This window comes from Hemitrygon akajei, chromosome 5, assembly GCF_048418815.1.
Source record: "Hemitrygon akajei chromosome 5, sHemAka1.3, whole genome shotgun sequence".
Taxonomy (NCBI): domain Eukaryota; kingdom Metazoa; phylum Chordata; class Chondrichthyes; order Myliobatiformes; family Dasyatidae; genus Hemitrygon; species Hemitrygon akajei.
Genome location: NC_133128.1, coordinates 174,675,401 through 174,697,543, shown reverse-complemented (window position 1 = coordinate 174,697,543; position 22,143 = coordinate 174,675,401). Strand labels below are relative to the sequence as shown.

At 38.8% G+C, this 22,143-nt stretch overlaps 1 protein-coding gene across 1 annotated transcript in view; it reads right to left on the bottom strand.

Annotated features, from left to right (window-relative positions):
- LOC140728489 (uncharacterized) overlaps positions 1–7,404 on the bottom strand; it is a 102,228-nt gene extending 94,824 nt beyond the window's left edge. The window contains exon 1 of the mRNA XM_073047273.1: positions 7,291–7,404. Within this exon, the coding sequence (XP_072903374.1) occupies positions 7,291–7,367 (77 nt within the window). The 5' untranslated portion in view covers positions 7,368–7,404. The remainder of the gene's footprint in view (positions 1–7,290) is intronic.
- Between the last annotated feature and the right edge of the window lie 14,739 nt (positions 7,405–22,143).

Here is a 22,143-nt window from a genome sequence, read left to right as displayed (position 1 = left end):
AAGCTGGAGTTTGTTCCATTATTTAAAATAAATGGAAAATCAAACAACAGATGTTTCCCAGCACTTGCACAGAGGTTCTATTATGTGATTGATCAAAGAATAAATGTCATTATGGAAGAACAAAAAATGAAACAATGCATCCTAAAACCTGCAGATCTAATAGTGTGGAAATTCATATACACCCAGTGTCAGGGTATACAACTCATAAAATTGATCCCAAAATCTAATTTTTAATAACGGAGAGGCAATACCTTGCACCTCTAGATGAAGCCACCAAAGTTAAATGGCAAATTTGGATCTTATATATTTCTGATAATTCATGAGAAATTGGGTAAAGAGGAAGGAAACAAATACTTTAGTCCTCCAACTTCAGATAAAGAGTTGTAAAAAGATCCTCAAGCATTTCTTAACCTTGATTGCTTCCTAGAAAGATAGAAGGAAGCAAATAATAGTGCTACTTGGAAAAGGAAGAGAGGAAACAGGGAAAAATAAACAAATTCAAACAAAAAACATGATTTTAACAAGCACTAAAAGTCAATGTACTTTATCAAAAGGTAAATCTGACACGTTTACTAGAGTGTCTAACTAATGGGGGAACAGGTTTGACAGCAGGAGACAGAAATATGAATTATCAAAAAGAGCCACACAAACTAAGCGTTCATAAGGTTAGAGGTTACATAATAATACAGAAAAAGAACTGAGGTACAGAAGACAGGGTGGAGTAAGCAATTGTTTTCTCTTTGGCAAAATGTTACTCGTGGAGTGTCACAGATACCTTTACTGAATCTTTGGCTATTCACAATTCCCCATACTCTTGTCACTGATAAAAACACACAGCTTCCAAGTTTGCTGATAATACAAAACTGGCAGAAAAATAAGATGCAATAAAGTCATACAGTGTATGCAAAAGGTTGAATTTCATTTCCATTAGTTCCATAAGTTTTAACATACATATGTTCAAAGATAATTTTTATCTTCAAATAATTTTTATGACATTTATAGAAAAACAGCCCCTCCATTTTACCTTCAATATATACAACAATTCAGTTTCCATAGCTCACAGGGTAAGAGGATTTCAAAATTTATGCCCCTCAGAGAGAAACTTTCTCCTTAACTCCATCTTGAGAGGGCACACCTTATTTTGAAACTATGTATTAGATTCTCAATCAAGGGGAATCACTGTCACATAAATTACCTTGTCAAGCCCCCTCAGAATTATTTATGTTTCTATACCTCCTAAACTGCAGTAAATATAGTCCACCTGAGCAACCTTTTCTTAAAAGATGCCTCTTCATGCCAGGAATCGATCTATTTAACCATCTCTAAATGTTTCCATTATAAGCTAGTAAGCTAGTGCTCTGCCGTCCTTGAGAAAACTCCAGGAGAGAGATGCGAGCATGAGTTACCATGAGGAGAAGCTCACAGACGAGACAAGGGGCCATGATCAACTACAGTTCTCACCGTTTAAAGCATCAAAGGAAGATTGAAACATCAAGGCAAATGCGGAGGAGAGCAGGCAGTTCTCGGAGAGGCCACTGGTCCATGTCGCTTTCCTTGGAGGAGCTGCTGGGTTCCAATATATATTCTGCATATACACTTTGATAATAAAATGAACCTTTGAACATTTAATGGTGGAAAGCGTTGTGTCTGTGAAAGGACTGTCTGAATCTGTGCATTGGAGGCTCCTTTCCAGGCTGTGATGCAACCAGTCAGAAGCTTTCCAGAATACATCCGTAGAAATTTGCAAGCATCTGTGACATACCAAATCTCCTCAAACTCTTCATGAGTAGATCTGCTGGTGTGCCTTCTTGGTAATTACATCAATGTGTTGCACCTAGAACCGATCCTCTGAGATATTGACACTCAGGAACTTGAAGCTGCTCACCCTTTCCACCAATGACACATCAATGAGAACCTGTGTGTGTTCTCTCAACTTCCACTTCCTGAAGTCCACAGTCAATTCCTTGGTCTTGCTGACGTTGAGTGAGAGGTTGTTATTGGGACACCACTCAACCAGCTGATCTATCCCACTCCTGTACAACTCCTTGTTGCCATCTGAGATTCCTCCAGCAACACTGGCATTATCAGTGAATTTACAGATGGCATTTGAGTTGTGCCTAGCTACACAGTCATGAGCATAAAAGACTAGAGCAGTGGGCTGAGCACACATGACAGAAGAGCACTTATACTGATTTTCAGCAAGGAGGAGTTACTGCTACTGATTCACACGGACTCTGATCTTTTGATAAGGAATTCAAGAATCCAATTGAGAATGGAGTTACTGAGTTACAATTTTTGAAGTTTAATAATTAGTACTGATGGGATAATGGTTTGAATGCAGATTTGTAATTGATAAACAACACTAAACTCACGTTTTGCTGGTAAACATATCTGAAATGTTTCAGTGCAAGTAGATCCTCCTTAAATGAGACCAAAACTGTACACAGACTTCAAACTTAATTATTCTTATACTCATTTCCTTTTGTTTTAATGGATAACTTCCCTTTTGTCTTCCTAGTTAGGTATTGTACCAACATAAATGTCATACATTCTTCCTCGATTAAGGAGACCAAATGTGAATATAGTACTTCCGAATATAGTCACAAATCCCACTGTTCAGTAGTATTCTGAAGTCTCTCAAAAAGCAACCATATTCAGCTTTTTCCATTCTACTCAGAAAAAAATGGATTGCCTTATATTTTCTCACATTAAATTCTATCTGCTAATTCTTTACTAACTTGTCTTATCTATATGTCTTTGCAAGTTCGTTGTATCTGCCTCACAACTTGCTTTTCTACCTATGTTACTACTGTCACAGATCTTTCTACTGTTTCTTTCAAATAACATTATAAATTGTAAATAACTGAGAAGCTAGTAACAATTCATGTGCCATTCTATTATTCGCACCTTATGAAGCTGAAAACACAAAGTGCTGGAGGAACTCAGCAGGCCAGGCAGCATCTATGGAAAAGAGTACAGTCGGCATTTCAGTCCGAGACCCTTCCTGTATTTTCTGTGTGTTGCTTGGATTTCCAGCATCTGCAGATTTTCTTTTGTTCAAGCTGAAAATAACCCATTTATCCCAATGATTACTTGGCCTGTACTCTATTCTAATACATACTCCCAATGGCACAAACTCTTGTGCAGTAACCTTTTATGTGGCAACTCATTGAATGGATTCTGTAAATCCAAATATGCCCTGTCTTCTAGATCCCCTTTATCTACCATACTATTACACCCTTGAAGAATTCTAACAAACTTAACAAAATTTCCCCTTCATTGCAATCACTGTTTATTTCTATCATGCTTTTCTAAATGTTCTACTACTACTTCCTTATAATAGATTTCAGCAATTTCTCAATAACAGACTGCGAGCTAATTAATATATTATTTCCTGGGTTCTTTCTCCTTCTTTTCTAGAAAAAGGCAGTTACATTTTAGCAGTAATTCACAAGGACCTAACCAGAAGTTGGGTATACCATGACAAATGCATCTACCATCTCTTTTAAAACCTGTAAATTCAGCCCATTGTTTGCTCAGGAACTTTCGCTTTGTGATAGTTTAACTTTTGTCCTTCCTCTGTCTTGCATTTCCTACTATTATTGGGGAGCTTTTAGCGTCTATTTCTGTGAAGACAGATAAAAATTTGTTAAAAGCCTCAGGTATTTTCTTATTTCTCCATTATTACTTTCCTAGACTCATCATCTGAGGAACAATATTTACCTTGATTGTTTTTCTTTAAAGACATTCGTAGTGTTTTTATTCAGAATTGAAAATTTTGAAATTCTCCTTCTCATTTGGAGGTGGGGGTGGGATGTGGATGCCCTGTGGAAACAAGGCTGAAACTGACTGACTTTTGAGCACTTTGGGGAATCAAGGAACATAGGACCAAATAAAAAGTGGAGCTGACATACAGAATTAGATTTTATCTTGAACTATCAGCAAGTTTGGATTCCATATGGTCCTCCCATTCCACCCTCCCACAGTCACCACTAGAATCCCAAAGTATTGTCAATCTGTTTATATTGCCCTTTTCAGTAACCTTCTCTCATAAGCAAATGCTCAACATCTTGTTTTATTATGTTTTGCTCTTTAAGAGCTGTCAACAAGAACTATAGAATGGCAATGAAAGGCTACTAGTTCTTAGACCACTGTAGAACTGGCTAAGAAAATCAAAGATTGCACTCTGTTTGCATCAGCTGGCTTTTCTAGAAGTTCCCAAATAGGCTTTGGAACCTTCTTTTCAAAAAGTACATACAAATAGTCATTTGGGTTGTCACCCAAAGAAAGAGCAAATATGGTACAGCCAGGCAGAGAAAACTGTATCTGGACAAGGCGTGTACCCGGCTCTGCATTACACACATTTTAAATCAAAACAAAACATTGCAACATGCACCCCTCTGTGTCCAAATCAGTTTTGATGAACATGGCCTATTCCATTCACCTGGAAGGCAGACAAAGTTTCATCATGTAGGTTGTAAGGCATGTAAAAAGGGCAAATTACAATAATAATGGAGATTTCAATATGCATGCAGATTGGGAAAATCAGGTTGGTGCTAGATTACAAGAGAGGGAATTTGTAGAATGCTACGAGATGGCTTTTTAGAGCAGCTTGTGGTTGAGCCCACTAGGGAAAAGGCAGTTTTGGATTAGGTGTTGTGTAATGAACCAGATGTGATTAGGGAGCTTGACGTAAAGGAACCACAGTTTTGAACAGTTTTGTACCTCTTATCTTAGAAAGGGTATGCTGAAATTGGAGAGGGTACAAAGGAGGTTCACAAAAGTTGAAACCTATCACATAGTGAAAGCCCTTAATAGAGTAGATGTGAAGAGGATATCTCCTATGTTGGGAGAGTCTAAGTCCAGAGGACACAGCCTCAGAATAGACCTTTTAGAACAAAGATGAGGAAGAATTTCTTTAGTCAGAGAGTGGAGAACCTGTGGAATTCTTTTCCACAGGCAGCTATGGAGGCCAAGTCTTTATCCATATTTAAGTCAGAGGTTGACAGATTCTTGATTGGTCAGGGCATGAAGGGATACAGGGAGGAAGGCAAAAGACTGGGGCTGAGAGGAAAATTGGATCAGCATGATGAAATGGCAGAGCAAACTCGATGGGCTAAATGGCCTAATTCTGCTCCTTATGCAACCCTTAGGAGCACAAAATGCAGAAGTCAGAGGTGTAAATAGACTAAGGGGTTCTTGTGGAAGCTTCCCTAAAGGTTAACTTGCAGGTTGAGTCAGTGGTAAGGAAGACAAATACAATGTTAGCATTTATTTTGAGAGGATCAGAATATAAAGGCAAGGATGTAATGCTGAGACTTTTTAAGGCTTTGGTCAGACCAGAGTTGGTGTATTGTGAGCAGTTTTAGGCCCCTTATTGAAGAAAGGATGTGGTGACATTGGACCAGAGGAAGTTCACAAGAATGATCATAGGAATAAAAGAGTGTGAGAAGCATTTGATGACTTTGGGCCTGTACTCACAGTTTAGAAAAATGGTGGTGGTGGGGGGGGGGGGGACTCATTGAAACCTATTAAATGTTGAAAGGGCTAGATTCCTATACAGGACATATCCTATAGTGGGGCTATCTAGGACTAAAGGGCGCAGCCTCAAAAAAAGGACATTTCTTTTGAACAGAAATGAGGAGGAATTTCTTTTCCCAGAAAGTAGTGAATCTGTGCAATTCATTGCCAAAGGATTGCTGTGGAGGTCAAAGTTCAAAGTAAAATTTATTATCTGAGTACATACTGTATACGTCACCACTTACAACCCTGACATACTTTTTCTGCAGGCATACCTAGCAAATCTATAGAACAGTAACTGTAAACAGGATCTGTAATCTATAAACTGTGCAAATGCAGATAATAAATAAAAAGCAATAAATAACTGGCATGAAATAACAAGATAAAAGAGAGATAAAATGAGTGTAGTTATTTCCTTTTGTTTGAGAGCTTGATGGTTGAGGGGTAGTAACTGTTTTTAAACCTGGTGGTGCGAGTCCTGAGGCACCTGTAACCTTCTACCTGATGGCAGCAGTGAAAAGAAGAGCTTGGCCTGGGTGGTGAAGGTCAGGTCATTGAGCATATTTAAAGTGGAGGATGATATGTTCTTAATTATTAAGGGTGTCAAAGGTTACGGGAAGAAGCCAGAAGAATGGACATTGATTGTCAGTGTTCATGTGTAGTTTTTCACTGATTCCGTTGGGTTTCTTTGTAAGAAAACGAATCTCAGGATAGTACAGACATACACGTAATTAGATCATAAATTTACTTGAATGGTGAGTCTTCTAGCTGACTACTCGATTTTGGGGAGGGAAGAGGCAAGTTATTCACCCAGAGGGAGAAGGAGGGGGTGAGGTAGCTTTGTTCTTGGACATGGCAAAACTATTTACCTGCAGGTCCTGGAGACGGGCAGTTGAGGGTTCCACCTGATCTGACTGTCGGATAGTTTTCCGGGGGTATGTTTGTGACCAGGTACCCCTGGAAAAGGAAGGAGTACACGGCGTCAATGGGCACCATTGAAGCGTTCGGGCATTTGACGCCAAACAAACTGCATCCTGGTGTTTAGTTATTGTAGTTTATAGTGACTTGTGATATTGTAATACTTAGAATAAAGTAGCCTTTATAAAAAGAAAACACACAGACTGCAGAGGAGTCATCGTAAGTAAGTAGCAGTGAAGTAAGGAAGTGAACACGGTTAAAGTCAGTACCCCCGGCAGAAGGCACTCTCTACAGCAAACCATTTAAATGAAAGGACACGAGTCACCCGCCAGTACTCGCCTGATCAGGCCCTGTGAGGCGTTGACAATCGGTCCCTGGGAACCAGTGGCTGAGGTTTGTTCGCAAAACTATTTGAAGCGGGCCCTGGCCCAGCGTCCTCCCAGTGCCGGCGGCTGAGCGAGGCGACAACCGGACAAACGATCACCTTGGCAACCGGGCTCAGCGTCCTCCCGATGATGGCGGCTGCCTCAGAGGACAACAACACTAACGATCTCCCTAGCAACCGCGGCGGGGCGTTCTGCTGTAGGCCCGCTTCTCTCCACCGCTCTTCAAATGACATCGGCTCATGTTCTGAACGCTTCCCAACTTGTACCTCGCACTATTAGCATGCAACAATTCCTGGACATTGGCTGTTGGAATAGAAATCACTTGTGAAACCCTTCTTGATTTAACTCTCTACTCGCTCAATAGGCCACATTTGCGCACAGCTCGGTGATAGCTTGGATCTGATGGTAAATGTGAATATAGTACGCTTCCTCGACTTATATCCCAGGTATGTTTCCATCCACTTACCTTGTTGGGAATACTGAGGTGGTCTCTTTCTCTGATTCCCTAGTATCTTGCATTCTGTCGGGTACTTCACGTTCCATCCAGCCTGCTGCAGAAAGCAAGACCTTATAATTTAGATCAAATTTTCTCATCGAGATTTCTTCCATTATACATTAAATTAAGGAGTTGATCATTGCTGACCGCTATTGTTCTTTAACTTTCTCTCCAGATAAACTTGCACACCTGCACTCAAAGCCAGCCTCTCAAATTTGCAAACTCACAGGTCCCTCTGCTCCTGTGTTACTAATAAGGTCATTTCCTTTTTTGTTTTGCACTCACAATGAAGTTACTCTTTTCTTCTGGCAACAATGAAGTTGCCAGAAGTTACTCTTTTCACAGATGCCTTCAGAACAGCAGTGCTTCTAGAACTTTATGTTGTTATCACTGCCATCTGCTAATCTTCTGTCCGTCTGTATTACTCTGTCCTGCTTACATTAAACCACCACATCTTTTGTGTGAATTTAAAGGAAACTCTGCCCTACTCTCTCAAATGAAAAGCATTTGTATATTATATATAATATAAATAGTCTAAAATCCAGTATTGCTAGTTCTGAACCCATGGAAACTCTTTTGTGCATTTCTCTTCAGTCTGAAAAAACTAAACTTTTACTTGAAATACAAAACAAAAACTACAGAGAAGAGAAAATCTGCAGCTGCTGGAAATCAAAGTAATACACAAAATACTGGAGGGACTCGGCAGGCCAAGCAGCATCTATAGAAAAGAGTAAACAGTCGACGTTTCAACCCGAGACCCTTCATCAGGACTTCATCAAAACTACAGATGCTAGAAATCATAAGATAAAAATAGCAAATGCTGGAATTATTTAGCAGATCAGATGGCATCCTTGGAAAAATGAAAAGTAGAGTTAGTGTCACCCATTGTCAGTACTGGCCATTTATCAGGCCAATCAGGCTGATATCTGAACTTTTTTTAAGGCCTAAAGATACCAATGTGAAATATTGAAGATGAGCTTCTTGAAGTGGAGGTAGAAGTCAAACATAAGGAAGTAAAGATGGGAATGGGACGGATAATTAAACTGGCAAGCAATTGCGGCTCATTAACAACAAAACAAAAATGTTTTGCAGCCACTCAAACTGTGGTATTTCCATTGTAGAGGAAACTACTGTACATTGTTCTAAACCAAGTCGTGCACTGGATTGAGGTATTCTGCAAAGCTGTCACTCAATTTCCCTGATGCAGAGGAGACTGTATCATAAACACTGAATGCAGTACGTTAAATTAGAAGAGATTGGAATGAATCATTCCTTAACTTAGAAAGAGTGTTCCTGGTATAATGCAGGAACTGGTTCTTTGGCCCACAATGTTGCACTGAATCAATTAAACCAAATTATGCCTAATTACACTAATCCCTTTTGCCTGCACATAGCTTAAGATCTCTGCATTCCCTGCATATTCATTTACCTATCTAAGAGCCACTTAAATATCTCTATTGTATCTGCTCCCATCGCCACTCCTGGCAACATATTCTAGGCAACCAACACACTCTTGTATTAAAAAACTTGCCCCATACATCTCCTTCAAAATTTCTCCTCCATCTTAAATGCATGGCCTCTAGTATTAGCCATTTCATCTTTGAAAAATTATATCCATTGTTTGTCTATGCCTGTCATAATTTTATAAACTTCTTTCAGGTTTCTCCTCAACCTCCACCACTTCTGTTGAACAACCCTAGTTTGTCCCATCTCTCCTTATAACTCTTGCCCTCTAATCCAGGCAGTGCTCTAGTGAACCTCTTCTGCATCCTCTCCAAAGCCTCCACCTTCTCAAAATTAGAATCGTAGTCATAGAAAAGTACAGTACAGAAATAGGACCTTTGGCCCATCCAGTTCATGCCGAACCATTTAAACTGCCTACTTCCTGCAAGCATTTACCCAATCTATACCGCTCATTATTTTGTATACCTCTGTTAAATCACCTCTCAATCTTCTAAGTTCCAAGGAATAAAGTCCTAACCTATTCAATCTTTCCTTATAACTTAAGTCCTCCAGACCCAGCAACATCCTCATAAATTTTCTCTGTACTCTTTCAACCATGTTTACATCTTTCCTGCAGGTAGGTAACCAAAACTGCACACTATACTCCAAGTTAGGCCTCACTAATATCTTACACAACTTCAACATAATATCCCATCTCCTGCACTTCGTGTTATGATTTATGATGGCCAATGTGGCAAAAGCTTTCTTTATGACTCTATCCAACTGTGACACCACTTTCGATGAATTATGAACCTGTATTCCCAGATTACCATTCACTGTGAAGACCTACCATGGTTAGCCCTATCAAAGAACAACACCTCACACTTGTCTGCATCAAATTCCATCTGCCATTTTTCAGTTAACTTTGCCAGCTGGTCCATATCCTGCTGTAAGTCATGATAGCCTTCCTCACTGTCCACTACACCCAAAGTCTTGGTGTCATCCCCATATTTGCTGATCCAGTTAACCACATTGTCATCCAGATAATTGATGACAAACATTAACAGCAGCTGCAGCGCTCTGCTAGTCACAGGCTTCCAGTCAGAGAGGCAACCATCTACTAGCCAAGGTCTAATCCAATTTTCTACCTCATCTTGAATACTGGCAACTGAACCTTTCTTGACCAACCAAGAGGGACCTTGTCAAATGCCTTGCTAAAGTCCATGTAGACAACATGTACTTCCATCTGGAATTGAATGCAATATTCCAGATGCTGCCTAACTAGAGTTATATAAAAGTGCAGCATAAGTTCCTGACTCTTGAACTCAATGCCTTGACTAATAAAGGCAAATATGCCATGTTAATGATCTGTACCATGTGCACAAAGTTTACTTGACCACAAATTGAACAAATTAGTTGAAGGTAGGTAATTAAAGACTGCCTCACACATTTCATTGAATGACTAATATAAAAAATAGTAGGATCATGCAAAAAATTGAAGATAGGATTAGAAGACATGACAACACATACAATATGCTGCCATATTAGTGCTTTCCTTAACTATTGTAACATGTGGAGGGTTAGGTGAACATCCTCAATACTCATCTGGTCTGTTTCACATATCACTTTGTTTCTGATTTAAGCAACCTCTCAGCTTTGAAGTTGCCTTCCTATCTCTCCATGGTATTTTTTGGTCCTTTTTTCTAAGTCTTAAGGTTGACTACTTGATCATCCTCAAATTTAATAGATCTACAATTGGTAGGTGCTTCATCCATCAAGGCCCTAAGATTTTGTTTGTTAAACATCCTTTATTTCTTCTTCCTCTTTAAAAAGTCCTTTAAAATGTAGATCTTTGATAGATTACAATAGAAGAAGACTATGAGCACACCTTAAGTAGTAGAGGAGGTACCTAATAAAGTGGCCACTGAGTATAGTTTTTAAGTGTCCCAACACATTATTCCCATTTTATGTGGAATTTGGATCAGTTATTATTTTTGAAAATACAAATGAGCTGGGGCAATATATTCTGGAGGACTAAATGATCCTAAATAATGGTAAATGCAACTAATGCTTCAGTGGTACACACCTAGATTAAAACGTTCAAAGTTCAAAGTAAATTTATTGTCAAAGTACATATATGCCACCATATACCACCCTGAAATTCATTTTCTTGTGGACATACTCAGTAAATCCATAATAGAATAATAACCATAGTAGAATCAATGAAAGACCACACCAACTTGTGCATTCAACCAGTGTGCAAAAAACAACAAATTGCACAAATGCAAAAATAAATAAGTAATAAACAATAAATATCCAGAACATGAGATGAAGAACCTTTGCAAGTGAGTCCATAGGTTATAGCAGGGGGCTGAGCACACAGCCTTGTGGTGCACTTGTGCTGACAGAGCACTGACAATGTGGAACTTTGAAGCCATTAGCCAGCAACAATGCTCATGTGTACAGCTTTCACTCCATAAACACGCAACAAAAAAAAATTTTTAAACTCCAGCATCACTCACATTTGCCAATGAAACTAAATAATTGAACCTTTTGATGTATAGTCATTAGTCTTTCAAATTAGAGATCTAATTGATATAAAGTTAAACTCTGACCTGAACCTGACCTACTTTAATTTTTGCTTTACCAGTTTCGACAAGTCATGACAAAATCACTATTAGTAGGGAACAAAATAAAGTGGAGTGCAGAGACTATGGCATCATCAGTGGACTAACTTGAGTGATAAGTGAACTGGAAAAGCTCCAATGTAACAGGAAGACGAAATTTAGAACCAGCTGCTCAAAGCTCTTCATTGAGGCAAGTTACTGTCACCCAAGGATGGTGCTGCTGCCTTGAAACCTGAGGAGACAGTTCCAGAGAGATGTTGAAGATGTATATTTAGAACCTCAGTTAACTGGGTAGCACAGTCCCAGAGCACCCAGTCAGGTACATTATCAAGCCCTGCAGCTTTACATGAGTTGACCCTGGTTAGGATCTTCCTCGTATTAGCTGCAGCCAGCCAGACTGCCTGCTCCTCGGTGGGGTGATGGGGGGAAGTGGAGGCCTTCTCATTGGCACATCGTTCCATCCATCAAACAGAGTGTAAAGGATATTCAGCCAATCAGGAAGAGAAGTGCCACTGTCATTGACATGCAGGATAGACTTGTCGTCTCTTATGGCTTGTATGCCTTGCCACATGTGCCTCATGTCTCTCGTGTCACAAAAATGGCGGTATATTCTGTGAATAGTCCTGTATTGCCTTCCTGATGGTGCAAGGAAGTGCAGCTCTTGCTGATCTAAGAGCTGTCTTTTACCCCAATCTGAAAGCAGAATCCTGATCTCTCAGACATGCCTAGACCTATGCTTTTAGCCATGGCTTCTGATTTGCCCTCACATAGATGTGTTTTACAACAGACATCCTCAACTATGTACTTGTACGCAAAGTCTCACTGTTTAGTAACACTCTGTAAGGCCCTGTCATTCATTTTGTGTTCCCTGTGCTTTGTAAGCACATCACTTTGCATTTGCTTGAATTAAATTCCATCAGCCATTTCCTTATACGACTTCCCAGTTCATCTAGATCCTTCTGCAAGGCCTGTTGTTATAAGACTACTAAATGGACTCTTGGCCTCACAATCTACCTTATTATGATCATACATGTCATCATTTACCTGCACTGCACTTTCTCTGTAGCTTTTACACTTTATTCTATATTATCATTGTTTTACTTTGTTCTACCTCAGTAATGATTTGAACAGTATGCAAGTAAGCTTTTCACTGTATCTTAGTACATCTAACAATAATTATCCAATAAACCAATTTTGATGTCATCTGCAAACTTACTGGTCATGCTACCTGTATTCTTTTCCAAATCTTTAATGTATATGATGAACAATAAAGGACACAGCACTGATCCTTGCGACACATCGCTGGCCACAAGCTTCCAGTATGAAAAACAACCCTCTACAACCACCAAGCCAATTTTGTACCCAACTTTCTTTTTTATCCCAATTCCCATGTATTCTAACCTTCTGGACCAGCCCACCACGTGGGACATTGTCAAAGGTCTTGCTAAAGTCCATGTAAACAGCTGAGCTCTTCTACTGATTGAGAGTGGATTTTAGTGGACCTTTTTCATGCACATTTTTGTTTGAACTAATTGGAAATGTTTTGTCAAATTAAGGATACACATGCACAAAATGTTTCTTCAAATGACCTAATTCTTATCAAATGTGTTCATGTATAACATTTAAAACAGTTTCTTACTGCTTTTCACAAAATCAGTTGACCACTATATCCACATCAGCTACACCTCCGCAGCCTTCAACCTACCCCCACCTCTGCATTGCCACTTTACGTTTACACTCCACACCTCATAGCTACACTGACATAGTCACTGTGTTTTCATATGCCCTGCTGCTACCTTGGAGAGTTCCTCTAGCCGAGGCACTTTATCACTTTATCATTCCCTGTCACAGCCACCTTATGTTCAGATACTCCTGCACCCCTTATGTATATACAATCAGTCTATGAACATACAATAATCTTATACATAAATAAGATAATGTACACAGCCATATTCAATAGTTACTTATACAATGTGTTTTATAGGATTGCTTTTCTATTAATTGTGTTTTTTTAATGCTGCATCGAATCATCGGAGTGGCAATCATTTTGTTCTCCCTTACACTTGTGTACTGAAGAATGACAATTAACAATCCTGAATCTTGAATTTTTAATCAGGTTGAATTTTACCTTCATTGTGAATTTCTACTCAATTTTAATCTCCAGTCCCTTAGCCTGGTTCTTGAAATTCAGTCTGTTAATTCTTTCAAGAAAACTTACCCAACGTTTTCACTGGCATTTGTTCTGACATATCTATGAAATTACCAAATTATTGAAATATTTTTTAAACTGCATATGCTGGAAAACTGAGAAATAAAAAACTAAATACAGGAAGCACTCAGCATCTGAGAAATGAAAACCAGAACTACCATTTTCTTCAGAGTCCCTTCATCAGAACATGTGGAAAATACATCTGCAAATCAACATTATATAAAGTTTTGTCTCTGTTCTCTATCCATGGGTGCTCTCTGGCCTCTTGAGTGTTTCCATCATTTTCTATTTTGTCAATATTCCTCTACCCATCAAAAGCTTCCAACCACCATAACCAGCTCCTGCTCTCCTTCCCACCAAACGCAGAACTTTGATGTCTTCGTGACTTTGACCACAAGCACAGTAAGGATGTGGATGTGGATTCCAAACCCATCTTCAGGAGTGAAGAATTGAGTGGCACATTTTTGACAAAGGATATACTGTCTGGTCAATTGCACTCAAGGTAATTGAAGTTTTATGTGGAAGTACCCTGGTTCTGAGCCATTTCAGTGCATTTTAATGGAAGCATTACCATTTCTAGCACATACCTCTACGTACATGCAACTGTGAGCATTCAGAACTCACGCTCAAATACAAAGTCTAATATTCAGTTTTAACAGACTTGACAAAATAGATCATTTAGATTAACAGTTCTGACGTTTGACATTTCGGTAGCCAAATGTATAACATAAACACTGATCAAGGGTATTTGCAAAGGCCCTTGCTTGAGGAGTTTTCATACAAAAATGAGGTACAATAGTATAAAGGTTATATTAATTTTCTAGTAACTCAGAGAATCTTGGATCAGAAAGTACAAAATAGTAGATCTCTTTCACAATCTCAAGCTGGCTCAAAGCACTTTATAACCCCAATGTATTACTTTCAGGCCTAATCATAAGCAACTAAAGAAATTAGATCTATATTCCTTTTATTGAAATATGTAAGATCTTTCTGGGGGCATAACAAAGTAAATGTAAAGATATTTCCACCTACCAGAGATTCTCAAAAGAAGGCACTTAGTTGCAAGATTAGAGGACAACTATTTAAAACACAGGGAGAGGATAGTGGATGTTAGCTCATTGCAGGTATTTACAGAGGAAGTAAGATAGTCTGCTGAGAAGTCAGGGAATTGAGAGTTATGAGGAACTAGCATAGAAGAGGAGGTGAGGCCATGAATGAAAGAACCGGCGTGAGGAGCTGAGTGGCCTACTCCTGCTCATATATTCTTATGTTCTAGTTCAGGGTTGGCGAACATAAGTCATGCATGCCCAAGGAGGCACACACAAAACGTTTGTTGGCTAGTGGCTTGTGGCGCGGCCCCTCGACTCTTTAAACCCTGCCCCCCATAATAAAAAGATTATCTATACTGCCAAATGAGGCAGCATAAGATTTTCTTTATAAACCAAGAGCGGTGAGAAGTTTTCAAGGGAAAAGTCTCACCCTGGCTTGGCACAAGTTACATGGTTGCAAGAACACACGGCGACAAGTTAACCTTTCAAAAATACTTTCAGTGTCAACTGATGGTGTACCCAGCATGATTGGTAAAGAGGCAGGTTTTGTCCATCTGTTTGCATAATATGTCAGGCACTCACCAACAGCCTTTCATTGTATAGTACGTGAGAAGGGTTTGTGGGCAAAAGCTGGCTTTAAGGACATTGAAGAAGTTATGAAAATACTAATTTTATTTTTTGGCTTGCTTTAAAAAAAGGCAATTTCAAAATTTATTGAGCAAGGTGAATTTGTTGTATACAGGGTTACTTGTTTACAACAGTGTTCATTGGCTTAGTAAATGCTTTGTCCTAAAATGATTTGTTTGAATTAAAAATTTTCTTGATAAGAAATATATAAAATTGTATGGATTTGCAGATGACGAGTTTATCAGATTTCTTTTCACATTTAAATGACTTGAAGACCAAATTACAAGGATCTGACAAACCACTTGATGTTATGTTTTGTAATATAAAAGCCTTTGAAATAAAACTGTAGTATTTAAACATGATGCCAAAAATGTAACTCTTAAATATTTCCCAATCCAAAAAGAGCACATTACAGATACAGAAATTTCTGAAAAGACAAACATTAAGTGCCTAATAATAAAATTTTTGAGCATCATTGGTTCAACTACTGAATAATTTTCTTTAAGAGCCACTAATTTCAGGTCATTTGAAGAAACTGTAAAATTCATAAAGTATGCAGCCAATGTAATATTAGACAAACTGAATTTGGGAATGTTGCTGTGGATTTATTTGGATAATTTTGAAATGTGATTGATTGATTTACAAAGCAGCTCAACTTGGAGGCAAAAAAATATTGACTTAAGAACTGAACTAGAAAATATTAAAAGAAACAATCTGCAAGTAACACACACAATATGCTGGAGGAACTCAGAAGGTCAGGCAGCATCTATGGAAAAGAGTACAGTTGACATTTCGGGCCAAGACCCTGCAGAAGGGTCTTAGCCCGAAATGTCGACTGTACTCTTTTCCATATATATTGAAAGAGATTGGTTAGAGACTGGAAGAAAGAATTAAAATACCTGTACAGACAATGATCTTCTGAAATTGTGCAATTCCATTCTTGAGACTTTAATTGTCTGAAAAATCTTGCAACGGCAAGATTTTTCATCAACATGTTCACGTGAGTCATTTTGTCAGTGATAAACTTGGTCCAAACTACTGTAATTTTTTGATCTTTTATGAAAATGCATTGAAGCTTTGTAATTTCATGTTCACATTTTTTGTGTTAAATACAAGGAAAAACAACAATACTATTTAGAAACAGTTACTTTTCAGTTGTCTTTAAAATTATTATTAACATTTGAACAGGTTTTCTAAAATGATTCATTTAATTCAAACTGTCTCTGTCATGCTAATTCTAAAACAATGATTACATGTACTGTAAATAAGCAATAGGACTCATTCTTGTTTCTTAAAGAAGTTCATAATTATTGTTATAAATTCATTAACCAATGATAATCTTAGCTCAAAATTAACATGCCACATTTAGAAGATTATTGCCAATTTGGGCATAAGCTCTTAGAAAGTCATGCCACTCCTGTCATAGTTGTTCTAATTTAAATTATGTGACGATCATTTTGCACCTAGTGAGCTCCCACAAACAGCAGTGTAAAAATGGCCAAATAATCTATTTTAACTTCCAAAATTTGTGGTTAATACAATTACAAAATAAAATATTCATTTTAAATATGTTGATCACCTGGGAAAAAAATGGACTGGTGGTTTGAAAAAAGTAAAGCCTCACAATATTTTCTTTTGGTCACTTACCATTCAGCAAGAAGTGGAGGAAAAGATGGTGATAGAGAGATAGTTTAGAGACAGAGAACATGGTAAGAGAGAAAGAGTGCAAGGAGAAGGAAGGAGCCAGGATGTGGAAAGAACAGAGAGAAGAGTGGGGATCAAGGTGGAGGAGAGAGGCAAATGGAATGATGAGAGATAGAAAGAAGGAAACAAGAGAGAGGGAAAAGGAGAAAGGATAAAGGTAGGAGAAAGAGAAAAAGTAGAAAGGAGGTAAGAAAAAAATAAAAGAGAGAGAGATAGCTTAGAGACCAAGAGGGACAGAGAGAGAGAACATAGTAGGAGAAAAGGAGAGGGTGAAGAGAGTGGGGAGAACAGGAGAGAGAGAGGGAGGGAAGGGGATAGAAGGTGCAGGGAGAGAAGTAAGATGGAGCAAAAGAGAAAACAGAAATATAAAAGAAGAGGGTGTGTTGAAGGAAGGAAGAGGGAAGTAGGAAAGAGAGAGTAAAGTAGTTTGAAAAGTTGAAGTCAAAGTTGAAATTGATTTTTATTGTCAGATACGTAGGTATATGTATGGGCAATGAGCAAAGAAAAAATTACTTGCAGCATCACAAGCACTTAGCATCATATAAGCAGTATTCACAAGAAAAATATATATTAAACATAAATTATACATAATTTTTACAAAAATACACAAGTAGAACAAAAGAAAGTCAATATTAGTGAAATGTGGCCAAAGCATTCGTGGTTTTGCAAAGATGTAGTTTTTCAGGTTTTTCCATTTGTTTGAATTGGAACCAAATGGTTGAAGGGAAGTAGCTGTTCTTGAACTTGGTGGTGGAGGACTTCAGGCTTCTGTACTTCCAGACAGACAGACAGACATACTTTATTGATCCCGAGGGAAATTGAGTTTCATTCAGCCACACCAAGAATAGTGAAGAAATATAGCAATATAAAACCATAAATAATTAAATAATAATAAGTTAATCATGCCAAGTGGAAATAAGTCCAGGACCAGCCTATTGGCTCAGGGTGTCTGACACTCCAAGTTGTGAAGTTTGATGGCCACAGGTAGGAATGACTTCCTATGCCACTCAGTGTTACATTTCGGTGGAATGAGTCTCTGGCTGAATGTACTCCTGTGCCTAACCAGTACATTATGGAGTGGATGCAAGTCATTGTCCAAGATGGCATGCAACTTGGACAGCATCCTCTTTTTAGACACCACCGTCAGAGAGTCCAGTTCCACCCCCACAACATCAGTGGCCTTACGAATGAGTTTGTTGATTCTGTTGGTGTCTGCTACTCTCAGCCTGCTGCCCCAGCACACAACAGCAAACATAATTGCAACAATTGCATCTTAGACAGGTCATCCAATATGCTAATACCAAGAAATTTAAAGTTACTGACTCTTCACTGCCAATTACCCAATATAGTCTAGTGCATAATTTCCCTCCTCCCCTTCCTGAAGCGAACAATCAGCTCTTTAGTTTTGCTGATGTTGTGTGAAAGGTGGTTGTTGCAGTACCACTCAACCAGGTGACCAGGTATCCCACTCTGGTAAATTGACTCATCACCATGACGGGTGGAGTGAGTGGGTGATTTGGGATTGTGGGAGAGAAGAAGGGAGAAGACAGAGAGCAAGAAGGACAGACAGACAGGGACAGAAATAGAGAGAGAGAGGTTTAGAGACAGGGACAGAGAGAAAGAGAGGGACAGAGACAGAGAGAGAAAGGAAATGTATAGAGGAAGATATAACTGCAGCCTTATTTGAAGGGTGATTTTAATTCATCGCCTTTCTTCCCTTCTCCTAACCCTTCTCTTCTTATTCTATCCCCTACCCTCTCAGTTTCTCTTTCACTCCCTTTTCTTATTCTCTCTTTCCCTCAGACTTCTCTATAACACAACCCTTACCTCCTCTTTCCTCCTCTGTTCTTCCTTTCCTTCCCCTCTCTCTCAAGAACAAAGCATTTTCCTTTGGTTCATTGACATTCTGTTATGGTTTAGCTGTGTGATTAAAGCTGTAGTTAATTGTATTATGTTTTAAATAGATCAGCTGCCCTACGTTTTTAGTATTGATTGGAGAGATAAATATTGGCCAGGTCACTATAGATAATTCTGTCTCAACTTCTGAATAGGTGGTGCCTCAAAATCCTGTAAGAACAAAAAAAAGGACTTTGTGCTTAACATCTAATCCATAAGACCATAAGACCAGTGGTCCCCAACCACCGGGCCGCAAAGCATGTGCTACCAGGCCGTGAGGAAACGATATGATTTGGCGATATGAAACGATATGAGTCAGCTGCACCTGCAGTGATATTGTGATCACTGTTCTCCAAGGGTTCCTTAACCTTAAGCTCTTTTATCACCTCCAGACCATTGCACAACACCCAATTCAGCACAGCCGATCCCCTAGTGGACTCAACAACAAGCTGTTCTAAAAAGCCATGCCTTAGACATTCTACAAATTCTCTCCCTTGAGGTCCAGTACTGGCCTGGTTTTCCCAATCCACTTTCATATTAAAATCCCCAATGATTATCATGACATTGCCCTTCTGACACGCCTTTTCTGTCTCCTGTTGTGATTTATAATCCACATCCCGGCTGCTGTTTGCGGGTCTGTATACAACTGCCATTAGGGTCCTTTTACCCTTGCCATTTCTCTGCACTTTCCAATCGTATATCATCCCTTTCTATATTTCTTATACACAGGGCCACACCACTCCCTCTGCTTACTAACCTATCTTTCCGATACACTGTATATCCTTGGACGTTCAGCTCCCAATGGCAGTCATCCTTTAGCCAAGTTTCAGAGATGGCCAAAATGTCATACTTGCCAATTTCAATTTGCTGAATTTCAAGACAACAGCTCTGATAGTGTAGCATTCCCTGCATTGGAGTGTAAACCTAACATTTTCCTGCTCAAGCAAGAGAGAATCTACAGATGCTGGAAATCCAAGCAACATACAAGCTCACAAGCTCAGGCTGGCACTTCCATATAAGAGCTGGAATCAGAGGTTACAGTACTACCAAAAAAGCCACAGCCAACAGCTGAAACTGTAAAACTAACTTTTAAGATAATGAGTTAATTATTTAAAAAATTACTACACTACTTCACTACCTTCCTTTATTCTCCTCCAATAAAATTCTGTTCCTCTATCATTATGGCTGTTTCATAATTACATTCAAACAAAGAATGTGATGATCTTCTTAAGGTAGACACTGAACATCTGAAATAAAAACACAAAATGCTGGAAATACTGAGAGATCAGGCAGCATCTGGGCTTTCTCTCTACAGATGCTCCCTGACCTTGATGGAGCCTCTGGGGAATAATCCACTTGACGAAGACCACTTTGGGCAGATGGGACTTAAACCATCATTACAGAAAGGAAAGAAGAGGGAAGAATGGATCATACTTGAAGATTGTGGAGACAAAGAGGGATAGTACATTGTCATTACAATGATATGGAATATTAGACCATTAGACATGGGAGCACAATCAGACCATTTGGCCACTGACTTTGTCAATTTTGGAAATACCACGTTATACAGCTGTGCAAACAGCAGAATGAAGTGCATCACTAACACATTTACCCACCCAGTTAAGCACCACTTAGCCTACATGCATCAAACCATGCAGGTCCTGCAATGGGCTCTTCAAAACACTCTGTCCCGACATAACAAACAGGAAAGTAAATTGTTTTTGGCCATGAGGGACTGTCAACCCAAAAGGAGATGGTGCCACAATCGACTGCTGTGGTAATTTGAATTTAAAAGCAGCTGAATCCTATCATTTTTGGACTATTTAGTAACATACAATTTGAAACATTTTGTTGTATAACACTATATTTCTATTTTCAAATAAATCAGTAAGTAATAAAAATGGACTCTATAAGATCATAAGACATAGGAGCAGAATTAGGCCATTTGGCTCCTTGACTCTGCTCTGCCATTCAATCATGGCAAATCCTTTATTCCCCTCCTCAGCCCCACTAGCCACTTGAGTTGGGTTGGGTTTTACTGAGTATTCTCGAACACAGCCTCAATTTCAATTAGGTAATATTGATAGCTGGAAAGAATTTGGTGTTAAATAATCCCAATATTGAAGGTAATTAAATTCATCTTTGGCACAATGTTGTTTTCTCTATCCATCTGGTAATCTCTTCTATGACAGTGCTTAGAATAAGCGCCTGCTTAGAGAGGTTGGGATCAGAAAATGGAAAAAAATGCATCATCCTCATTTCCTGCTGGGAATCTTTATTCACAAGTCCTTAAAGTAAGGGCAATACAATAACAGCACCCTCACATTAGCCTCAGTAGCCACCTCAGCACCCATAGAATGAAGCGTGGAAGTCATCCCTGATCCTAAAGAACCACATACCATAAGAAGAAAGTTCATACTTTTTAGTTTGTTTCTGTTTTGCATAATTTGAAATACAGTATCTACTTATTTTAATTAGATAAAAATAGTCTATTTTGTGTTCACCTTTGAACAGAGCTATATCTTTTAAGTCACTTGTCATTGGCAGATGGACCCCATGGTTTATGAAACTATGTCCAACACTAGTCTTCCCTAATATGAGGAGATGAATGGTAATTATTATGACCCGTGGTGTATATTTTGACTTCCCAGTCAGATAACTGCAAAGATAACAGACGGGTAACCTCAGCAGTAGAGTAGGTGAAAGTTATTGATGCACAATCCGCTATTTACATTTCATTTGTACTTGCTAGCCTTACAGTTTATTCAAGCATATACATATTTCCCAGCAAGATCAATTTAATTGGAAAAAGATCACGTAAACATGTTATCAGAAATTTTGACTTTGAAGGGTACAGTGTTGATGTAAACTGCGATTTGCTTTAGATGGCGCTACCGTGAGAAATCCTCGGGTGGTGACCAAGAGCCAGCTTGAAGGTTGTGTCATTTGAGGAGAGTAAGTTTTAATTTTTGCGATCTCCTTGCCGTGTAATGGACATCATTCAACGTTAACGGATAAAGTATTTAAAATAAATCGCTGAGAGAGGAAAAAAACTACCATAGAAATATCTGGAGCACGCAATCAAGGCTGGATGTAACTAAAGTGCTTTAACTGGTTTGCAAACCCTTCTTGACTTTCATGTATAAGTTGTATATTTGGCCACCAGACATCTAACCCAGTGCACAAAGACCGCTGATTGGTTTGGGGGAAAGTATATAAAATTCGCTGAAGGACTACAAGTTTAATAGAATGAATGTGATGACGGTGG